General features: G+C 34.2%; 1 protein-coding gene across 1 annotated transcript; it reads right to left on the bottom strand.

The window, feature by feature from the left end:
- Positions 1–5667: 5667 nt before the first annotated feature.
- LOC125675349 (uncharacterized) lies at positions 5668–11149 on the bottom strand. The gene is made up of 4 exons (XM_048912963.2): positions 10966–11149; positions 7173–7228; positions 6875–7054; positions 5668–6634 (listed from the first exon to the last, which is right to left on the bottom strand). Exons 1-4 carry the CDS (start codon positions 11046–11048, stop codon positions 6441–6443), a joined length of 513 nt encoding a protein of 170 aa, XP_048768920.2. The 5' UTR covers positions 11049–11149; the 3' UTR covers positions 5668–6440.
- Positions 11150–11435: the final 286 nt, after the last annotated feature.

The raw sequence follows: 11435 nt of genomic DNA, 5'->3' as shown, positions 1-11435 counted from the left end.
GAGCTAGAGCTTTGATATTTCATTTGAATATTTCTTGTGACAAGACCTTTTTGTGGGTACCAACATTTTCTACCCTGTGACATTGACCTTGGAGTTTGACCTACTTTTCAAAAACTTTAACCTTGCTAATAACTTTTGAACAGTAATACCTAGAGCTTTGATATTTCATTTGAATATTTCTTGTGACAAGACTTTTTTGTGGGTACCAACATTTTCTACCCTGTGAACTTGACCTTTGAGTTTGACCTACGTTTTGAAAACTTTAAACTTGCTAATACCTTTTGAACAGTAAGAGATAGAGTTTTGATATTTCACATGAGAATTCCTTATGTCAAGATTTTTCCGTGGGTATCAACATTTTTGACCCTGTGACCTCGATCTTGGAGTTTGATCTACTTTTTAAAAACTTAAACCTTGCCAATAACTTTTGAACAGTAAGAGCTAGAGCTTTGATTTTCTTGTGACATGACCTTTTTGTGGGTACCAACATTTTTGACCCAGTGACCTTGACCTTGGAGTTTGACCTACTTTTTGAAAATATTAATCTTGCTAATAACTTTTGAACAGTAAGTGATAAAGCTTTGATATTTCACATGATAATTCTTGTGACAAGACCTTTCTGTTTGTACTAAACCTTTTGACCTTGACATTTGACATACTTTTAAAAAGATTGATATTGGTCATAACTTCTAAATGGTAAATATTAGAGATTTCATATTGCACTTGAGCATTTCTTGTGACATGATCTTTCTACCGGTACCAAGATATTTGTCTTTGTGACCTTGGGCATCTTTGGACTTGGTCATTATCGGGGAAATTTTGTGTTTCACAAACACATCTTGTTTTATACAAGTTTGGAATGTTTACATGTCCATATCATTATAAAATTTTCCGTGATACTGAAAATAGTGATGAGAACCCAGCATTGCAATATATTTAACCCTGATCAGTCATCAGTCTGTATTATTAACTCAAAATCTCACATTGCAACAGTATTATATTCTTTACACAATCATAGTTCACTGTTCTGTATCGATGTTATTACTATTCAACAGCAATGCTTTTACAATTGTTAATTGTCTAGGTACTGGCGTGGTATATGCATAATATTCTAAAATGCCTGAATTTGCAGCACTTTATGTTATATTGTTTCACTTGAGAAGACAGTTGTCTGGATTGTGGACTTGTTTATTTATGTTGGACTGTAACATGTAAATATTTTTCATTGCATAGGAAATTTATAGCCCAAATGTGTGTCAAAGAATTTGAAATCACTATGTTACCAATTTTGTTACAATGTTTACAATTTACATGTTCTTATTTACAGTTCTAGTAGTTTAGATAATTGTCTTCACTAAAGAAAGAATTGGAGTGTCTACATATCCACTTGATTTGAACCTTTCATGTTGTATTGACAGGTTGTATTGTGCAATTCCAAAGTATGTCATTATCAATTTTATATTTAACATTTGGTTTCATCATGTTGGTCCATAAAAAATAAGCTATTAAACATATACTGTCATATGTCAACCTATCATATGTTATCTTTCTGTTCTGTTGACATATTAAACTTTGTTCCATACCTTTATCTATATTTCTTTTCATTTACTTTATTATAGCATTAATGCCTTTTCACAAGAGTTCAGCACCTGATTTAGCTATAAAAAGCTGAAGAACTAAGTGCACAAGTTAAAATGGTGACCATCACTATAAGATACAAACCAAGAATATTGAGATTTAATAAGGAAGGAATTATCTCGGCGAAATGATAACCAAGAATATCGAGTTCTGGATCATATTGGTTAAACAAAACTGGTCACAAGATTAGGAAGTCACAATACAAGCATTCCTTTAGATATTCGTTTTGGCCTCAAAACCATAAAAAAGGAACAGACTTCGAAAATTTCAATTTTGAACACGTCTTTTCGTATATCATAAACACGAATAGGAAGTTGTACGTAAATCTACAATTTAAGACCTATGTCTGATTAAAGTATTTGTCTGGAGAGTTTTCATATAAATTGTCATATTAGCATAACTGCACCATTTCAGAAAGTTATGCATTAAATGATTTGACCCCATCTTTCAGTACTTTGATTTATGGTGTGGTGAGCCTGGCATGTCTACGACGATGCTCTAGTGGTATCCATTCGAGATATTTTATCATCCACACTAGATATGTTCCCGTATTTGTTGCTGACATAGCGGGTGCTCTTCGTTTCACCATTACAAGCCTGGGGATGCCTTTATGATGATGTGGTTCCCAAACTGATGACGCATACTCAAACAGAGGTCTTGTTAATGATTTGTAGGCGTTCTCTTTGACAGATGTTGAACTGATATTGATGTTACGACGTAGGAAGCCTAGGGTTTTATTAGCTTTACCACAGATTGTATTTATTTGATCGCCCCATTCCAAGTCAAATGTTATAAGGCAGCCTAAGTAATTTTGAACTCTCCAAAGTTTCAATTTTTGTTCATGTAGCGTGTATTGATGACGTATGATGTTAGTCCCTCTGTTGATGGTGAGTACGTTACAGGATGGAACTGCATGTGCCATACCTTCTCCCCCTTTCCGAGCTTGACCAAGTCTGCCTGGAGTGTATCGGCGTCTGCATCTGAGGTAGTATAGTGTGGTCAGAAAATAGTCTTACAGTTGTGTTGATTCCTTCCGGCAAATCCCGAAAACCGACCCCTATGACACTCCAGACTCCACACTATGAGTATATCTTCCCCCGTTCACTACAATTTCTTGCGTGCTGTCGGTGAGAAAGCTATGGATCTAAGTGCAGAGTTTACCTCTAATTCTATAGTGATCTATTATAAAGTGAATGTGATTCGCCTTGTCAAAGGCTTGAGAGGAATCCATTATCAGCACGTCTGTCTGTTTACCTGCCGCCATGTTGTTTGAGACAGGAGCGTCTGCTGTGAAAGGCATGTTGGAGCGGATACAGGATATTGTTTTTATTGACATGTTTCATAATTTTGCTTGTGAAAATATGTTCCATTTAAAACATATCGACAATATCACAACGTATGACTTTTCAACACTTTACACGACCATTCCTCGCGACAAATTAAAGACTAGACTTTTTGACAATATGGACAGTTGCTTCTTCAACAAAAATGGAAAACGGAAATATTCATATCTAGTAACCAATCATCCAAAACATTACTTTGTTAAACACCACTCTGATTCCACGCACAAGTACTCTGAAGCTGAAATAAAAATATCCTGGAGTTCCTCAATGACAATATCTTCGTAGTCTTTGGTGATCAGGTATTCCAACAGTCTATTGGAATTCCCAAGGGCACGAATAATGCTTCGTTGTTAATAAACCTGCTTGTATATTCCTATGAAGCAGAATTTATTCATAAACTTCTATGTGAGAAGAAAACATCGCTTGCTGTGGTCTTCAATTTGACATTTAGATATATCTACGACGGTTTATCTATTAACATTTGTCACATTAAAATGTGCTGTGAAAGTTTTAGTCTTAGTACCACATAATACGTACTGAGTCCCGTTAAGTTCGGTTTTTATCACTGTAAATATCTCATTTTGGAACATCAGCTCACTTGACCTTTAAACAACCAGTCCGTGCTACAATTCATATCGGATAAGGTAGTCCAAGGAGAAGAACATCAATATACTTCTCTCAATATATTTTTAAAATAGTATCGCCTTTGAATTTTTTATATCCACATGGCTAGCAATGCGATGGCGATTTTCATCTATATGGTCCTGCGTTTATGAGGTAAGCCTTTTGTAATATCTATATTGCTATATTAGTAATTTTCTGTAATTTCATTCATTTGTCCTAAAACACCGCATGTCTCATTTATTGAAGGAAGTATATTTTAATATGTTCAGTTGCTTTCTATGTTTAGAAACGTGTTTGAATGTTGAAAGTATGGTGTACCTATACGGTCATCAAATTACAAGTTTGTACTTCTGTGTAGTAATGCACAACATGGCCATTATGTATGAAGTTTGTGTATTAAGTCTTATGAGTAACTAAATGTCAGTATATTTTGTATATCTTACCAAGACAGTGTCATTAACTAAAATGTGATCATGAGTATTGCCATATGTACGTGTAAGGCCTCAATGCTTGTTTCATGTTGTATAACGTGTTTTGTTGGTATATGTTGGAATAGGTCCTGCACGCCTGTGTATTCCTTGCGATTTCCTTTTATCATGTTATTCAGATGAGTGTGGTGTCCTACCTGTGGACCCGTAAGACGAATGTGTGTGTGAAGGGACCGTTTAGTCGTAGAACACGTCTTGTAGCAGGGACAAAGTGTGGGAAGGACAAACAGTAGTGAAAAACCAGGGGTCGTTTCTTGTAGAACACGTCACAGGGAGATAGTGTATGAAGGGCAAACCAGTAGTCACAAACCATAACAATCAGCATCTTATTTTTATACTTGTATCTTGATTATTAATTCCATCAAATATGTAAAGTGTTACAACATTCTTGTTCTCTTTGGGTTGTCCCCACGTAAATCGTCATTAGCTTAGCTATTCGTGACAACAAGAATAATTTTCATTCATATTTCGATGCAATATATCCCTGTAAACTCGAAATAAAACACACCACAGAGTCGTCCACTTCTGTTTCATACTTGAATATTTTATTGAAAGTAGATATTAACGGCAAACTAACAGCTCAACTTTATGATAAACGGAAAGATTTCGGCTTCTCCATCGTCAACTTCCCATATTTATGTAGCAATATTCCATGATCACATGTATATGGTGTTTATATCTGTCAACTGATTCGATACGCAAGAGCTTGTTCTTTTTATGGTTATTTTTCAAATCGAGACAAGTTACTGGCAAACAAGTTGATGGTGTGGAGCTTCAACAGTCTCGTTCAAAGTCAGCATGTTGGAAATTCTATGGTCGTTATAACGATAACGATGTAGTTTGCCAATACAATCTTTCATTATGTACGGTGCTCTCTGACGTGTTTCATACCGATTGTTAGGCCATTCTTGGCACATTGATTTTGGCTACGGATAACTCCGTTTACTTGATTAACACATAGGGGTGACGATGGGCGTGACCGGTCGACAGGGGATGCCTACTCCTCCTAGACACCTGATCCTACTTCTGGCGTGTGAAGGGGTCTGTGTTTGCCCAACTTCTTATTTTGTATTGCTTATAGGTGTTATGAGATTGATTACTGTTCACTATCTTAACCTTTCATATGGAGGTAAGCGAGAAAGGGCAATGGTTCTCTGCTTTGCGTCAGTTGCATTTCTTATACGCCGATCTTACGTTGGAACTTCTCCAATCCGCTTGGACAATATCGGTATCAAGAGATTTTTGAAAGATGACAGTAAGGATCGGAGCTATATCTTTAGCTATTTCTTGAGGGTTGATACCATCTGCAAATTGTAGATGCAGATTTACAGCTGTCTGACAAAATATTGGGACAAATAGACCTGGTATTCCAGAGAGTACTATATCTACAACTAAATAAATTGTATGATCATCATTGTATATAACCTACTAAAATATTACTAAAAACTAGAAAAAACTAGATTTCAGCTGTCTCAGATTGATTGAAACGATACACTTTGTAAGTCTGCAAATACATTATAATAGTTCTACTCTAGGTTACAAAGAAACAAAATAAGATTGTTTGAACACAAAAAAGCTGCTATTTATTTAATGAACAATCAATAAGTGTAATCAATTTTGTTTCAATGGGTATCTAAATTTGGCAGGCAGATATCAAATATCGAACACACCTACATTTTTATACTAAGAAAGAAACATAATTTTACTCCAAAAATGCATGCAGCATTATAAGACAGCGGAACATTAATTGGCAGGAAATGAAATACATTTTACGTAATTTTCGTTCTTTATATATAGTCAAAATATTTGACGTCACAGTGCACTAACTCAGCGCAGAATCTTTGTAAACATGGAAGTACTACGTTTATCATCCTACGAATGGTGACATTTTTCAGCAAGGACAATTTGAAAAAGATGATATTGAAATTGGAGTTTTTAAAAGTCAATTTTAATCCACCTTGCTTTAAACATATGTGTTGCATAGACAATATACAAAAGGTTGGAACACAAGTTCTAACAACTTACGAGGTTCTTATATAAGCATAATTGATAACACTCGTCTTAAAACAATGTATATACAGATATGTGGTACTTCCCCTATATTTGCGGTTATGCAACAATGTTTTGATACGAGAGGCGGAAAGGGTTCTATATGAATGATGTTTAAACAGGACGTAAAACAACAAAAATATTAGAATAAACTGTACTCTAGTGTAAAACCGTAGTGCTAATAAATACGACAGGACGTTACACTTTGAGAAACTATACATAGTTTTGATTAAAACTCAGACATAATTTCTTCAATGCAAGATTTATATTCCGGTTTGACTGTGCTAAATGACAAGTCTTAAATAGCGGTGAAGCTTCCGCTATAAGAGGATAGTGTTCTTTGATTTGATTTGCATTTTCTTTTGTTGATGACAGTTAGTAGGTATATAATGTAAACCATTAGGACACCGCAGAATATTAGAACTCCTATTACTATCTCTTTGCTAGATGTCCAAGGCGATTTCTCCTGGGTCCGCTTTGTAGTATAATAGACTGAAATATATTGACATAGAAACATTAATATGAGAGAGAGAGAGAGAGAGAGAGAGAGAGAGAGAGAGAGAGAGAGAGAGAGAGAGAGAGAGAGAGAGATTACAGTGTAATAAATCAATTCTTTTGTCGATGAAATGCTGGTATCTATGATTAAAAAAAAATTACGTTTTAAAGGTCCTTGTGTTATAAAAATATCATAAATTTGTGAAACATATATTTGAATGATATTGTACATTATACCTGAAGTAGAAATATCATACACACATCCCATGCGTGCATTGCAGAATTCCTTCGGGCAATGACACTTCATTTGACAGTCCAGGCCAAAATTTGGGTATCTACAGGGTATTGAACAATTGATACCATAGTAACCCGCTTTGCAATCTTCTTTGATGAGCGGTGTTATCATGACTGGTGAATCTGAAATTCATCCATACGCATGGGACTGATAATTGTATAAAGGTAGGCATTGTAGAACGAATGTACTTAAAAATTAACACTTCTCCAAAACTGAATACTCTTAATAGCGATTACTTACTCATGCATTTGCATACTCCGTCATTCCATATCTGGTGCTGACCACATTCTGTGCGACTACAAAACAGTTATCATAAAACTTAATTATCATGCCAACAATAAGCATGTCATACAAATGTATAACTTATAAGCTTGACATTTTAAAGGACACATCACATGTTTCTAAACTTGTTATTTTTTTCAGCAAAATTAATTCATTGCATGCCTAAAACTACATTACATGTGTTTTAAATGAAACAGTTTGCGTAGTTTTCGAGTTTTAAAGCGATGAAATTCAAATCTTGCGGTATGCATATTGTCTTCGATATTTTAGGCGCCATTATCTGTGACGTCATATGCGACCTCAAGCGAGAAGATTTGAAAACAGTTGTTAGCCATTTCATCAACAGATCAGATTTAATTGACCAAAAAAAACCCAACCAATTATCACATTAAGGACTTGTAAATAACACTGCATTAGGGTGTTTTGTGCCGTTTAAGGGTGTACTTGCAATCAGTAGAGAGAATTTGGACTGTATTTTTTTTTTTCAATTTTCGAGGGACAAGACGTGAATTTTTTTTTGGTCGGCACAACGACTTTGCCATTAAAAAATCAGTAGAATTTGTCCCTGTACTTTTTCAAACAAGATTTGGACAAAGATGTAGATAAATTTCGAGAAAATAGTTCTATCGAAGCTACGCACTGTTACATATAGGCCTACGGCATATGCTTTCCATTCTGCTCTCAAATTCAATACACACTCGCACCAACTAACCTTCACCTTGTAACAACATATAGGCAGAATTTATGCTCGCGGTTTCCACCAACTGGTAGTTTTAAAAAAGAAATTTGAATATAAAAGATAATTGAAATTACGATTATAAATAATAAAATATGATATTTCCCAACTTTAAATTGAATTATAATGCTTTCATTTTTTAAGGAACGCGTACGTAACAACAACAGCACGCCACGCTACCACTTTTTATGTAAGAACGTGTAGATTTAAAAAAAAATGGTTAATAAAATTACTTGAATAAAATAATTTAAAAGTATTGTGATTTTCACTATAAATTTAATGATTTTCATTTTATTTTCATTTTGTTTTTTCGAAATGCACCCGTGACAATAGGCCTAGTTGTCAATGATATGTAATCTACAGGCACTCGACGTTTTAAATATCTATGATAAAAAGATTGTTTTCCTGCAAAACATAATATTCACAATATCATGTTTACAGGAAGACTTTTAATTTTTTTTATTATAGTTATTTAAAACGTCGAGTGCCTGTGATGTAATCGAATCATAATTTAGGACTTCCTAACTTATCCAACAATAAATTTAATAATAATTGCACTGTTTATTTTAGAAAAGCAACAACGTTAATTACAGTTGTTTAAAGAAATGGCATTACCAAATAGTGTTTAGACAGCAATTCCATGTAAACGTTATTTATTCGCAAATGCAGATTTCATACTCGCTTTCCTCGCTACATTTGGGTCGTTATTTGTATGCACTGGTGGCTAAAAGATATAAGACTCGGGAAATTTGTCAACATCGAAATAAATGAATAAATTGGGCCCCTAAAACCCGAGTTTTAAAAAATATCTAACACTACTTTTTCAATAAGTTGATCGACGAAGGTCGCATATGACGTCACTGTACCACTTGACTACCTATCTAATTAACTAGGCTTTTTGAAATCGGGGCTTAGATTTAAGTCCGTATTGTGGCTAATTATCACAATACTTCAGCGAACGAACTATTACAATTAATTTCTATAAGCATAAGGAAGACAAAAGGCTTATAATTCTGTATACTTTGAAAACACGAGGTGTGTCCTTTAAAAAAGTGTAAAGTGCAAAAACAACAAATCTAAACTTATTGTAAAAGTAGTGTTAGATATTTTTAATAACTCGGGTTTTAGGGGCCTAATTTATTTACCATGGATGACATTTATTTCGATGTTGACAAATTTACCGAGTCCTATATCTTTTAGCCACCAGTGCATACAAATAGCGACCCAAATGTAGCGAGGAAAGCGAGTATAAAATCTGCATTGGCGAGTAAATAACGTTTACATGAGATCGCTGTCTAAACACTATTTAGTAATGCTATTCCTTTAAACACCTGTAATTAGCCTTGTTTATTCTAAAATAAACAATGCAAGTATTATTAAATTTATTTTTGGATAAGTAGATAGGCCTAAATCACGATACGATGTATCATTGACAACTAGGCCTACTGTCACGGGTGCATTTCGGAAAAAAGAAATTAAATGAAAATGATCAAATTTATTGTGAAAATCACAATACTTTTAAGTTATCTCATTCAAGCAATTTTATTACTGATTATTTTTTTAATCTACACATTGTTATTTAGGCAGTACGTGGGAGTGCGGCATGCTGCTGTTGTTACCTACGTACGCGTTCCTTAAAAAAATGAAAGCATTATGATTAAAATCAAAGTTAGGAAATATAATATTTTATTATTTATAATTGAAAGTTCAAGTAATTTTTATCTTTAAATTCTTTTTTTAAACTACCAGTTGGTAGAAACTGCGAGCACAAAGTCTGCCTATATGTTGTTACAAGGTGAAGGTCAGTTGGTGCGAGTGTGTATTGAATTTGAGAGCAGAACGGAAAGCATATGGCGTAGGCCTACATGTAACAGTGCTTAACTTCGATAGAACCATTTTCTCGCAGTTTATCTACGTCTTTGTCCAAGTGGTTTTTTTTTTAAGTTCAGGGATCCATTCTACTTTTTATGGCAACGTCTCTGTGCCGACAAAAAATATTCACGTCTTTTCCCTCATACCTTCTTTCAAAAATTGAAAAAAAGTCTAAATCCTCCCTATTGACAGCAAGTATACCCTTAAACAGCATAAAACACCATAATGTATTGTTATTTACAAACCATTAATGTGATAATTGGCTTTTTTGTCAATTAAATTAAATCTAATCTGTATATGAAAATTGTTAACAACTGTTTTCAAATCTTCTCGCTCGAGGTCACATATGACGTCACAGATAATGGCGCCTAAAATATCGAAGAAAATATGCATATCGCAAGAGTTCAATTTCATCGCTTTCAAACTCGAAACTACGCAAACTGTTTCATATTTGTTAAAACACATGTAAAGTAGTTTTAGGCATAGAATGAATCAATTTTGCTGAAAAAAAATCAAAAAGTTTAGAAACATGCGATGTGTCCTTTAAAGACAATTCTCAATGGTTACTGACAGCTTCTCTTAAGAAGTTAAGAAATATATTAGACTTATGATTGTCTACAGGACTTTCAATCAACCCTTTGATGTGTTCTGAATATCCATATGTTAGAAACATCACAAGTGCTAAACCACTAAACCGTGGTTAAGTTTCGATGGTAGCAGGCGACCGAAGTATAAAAAAGTAAAGGTAACAAACGGTCATCAATCTTATTAATTCTAGATGAAATACAAAATCGATAATAGGGGCACACAGACCCTTGGATTCACCACAGGTGAGACTAAGGTAGGATCAGGTGCCTAGCAGGAATAAGCATCCCTAGTTTACCGGCCACACCCGACAAAAGCCTTTTTGACTTGATCGGGTCAACAGAGTGATTCGTAGAGTCCAATCGTTATGAAAAGAAAGGCATATGAATTTGTACAAAACACGGAAGACAATATTCGACCCCAACTCGTGTAGACTGTATTTGCAAACCACTTTAAACTGTCAATTTTTAAAACAAAATATTAACAATGATCACATGTATCACGTATCCTGTCTTGTTCTTTATGCATGTGCAATTGAGAAACAATAAAATAACATACCTGTTACATAGCATGCAGACTTGTGAAGAAAGAAAAAATATTACGTTGACACCGACACAAAACTCTATCTTGGAAAGAAACATTATTCATAATGGGAATGTGAAAAATACTGATGCATCGTTCAATTTCATCGTAAAACATTTCCCGACATAACGTGTACTTCCTAATTAAATATCGATCCCACAAACATTCGCCCAAGAACACCACATTGTACATTACGGAACAGAAAATATACTTTCCGTTATGTTTTCAACATCCTCAATTGGTATTATGGGATTGAAAATATATGTATTATTCAAACAGGAATGATTGAAATATCCTAAATGATTATTGAAAACTATAGACTAAGTAATGAATTATTATCAATATAACCAGGATAATATTTGGAAAAAAATTTCCCCTAAAGCTTTATGTCGGGAGACATAAATCCTTACAGAGATGCATTTCTCGATATCATAAGATTTTTTACC

This window comes from Ostrea edulis, chromosome 3 (assembly GCF_947568905.1).
Source record: "Ostrea edulis chromosome 3, xbOstEdul1.1, whole genome shotgun sequence".
NCBI classification, from domain to species: domain Eukaryota; kingdom Metazoa; phylum Mollusca; class Bivalvia; order Ostreida; family Ostreidae; genus Ostrea; species Ostrea edulis.
The sequence above is the reverse complement of the archived record's forward strand: the minus strand, read 5'-3'. Positions and strand labels throughout refer to the sequence as shown.

Bases quoted from the DNA above. Each gene is read 5' to 3' on its own strand.
- LOC125675349 (XM_048912963.2), bottom strand. From the start codon at position 11,048: ATGTTTCTTTCCAAGATAGAGTTTTGTGTCGGTGTCAACGTAATATTT. The intron at 7,229-10,965 runs GTATGTTATTTT...ACTGTTTTGTAG, and splicing joins GTCTGCATGCTATGTAACAG to TCGCACAGAATGTGGTCAGC. The intron at 7,055-7,172 runs GTAAGTAATCGC...GATGAATTTCAG, and splicing joins CGGAGTATGCAAATGCATGA to ATTCACCAGTCATGATAACA.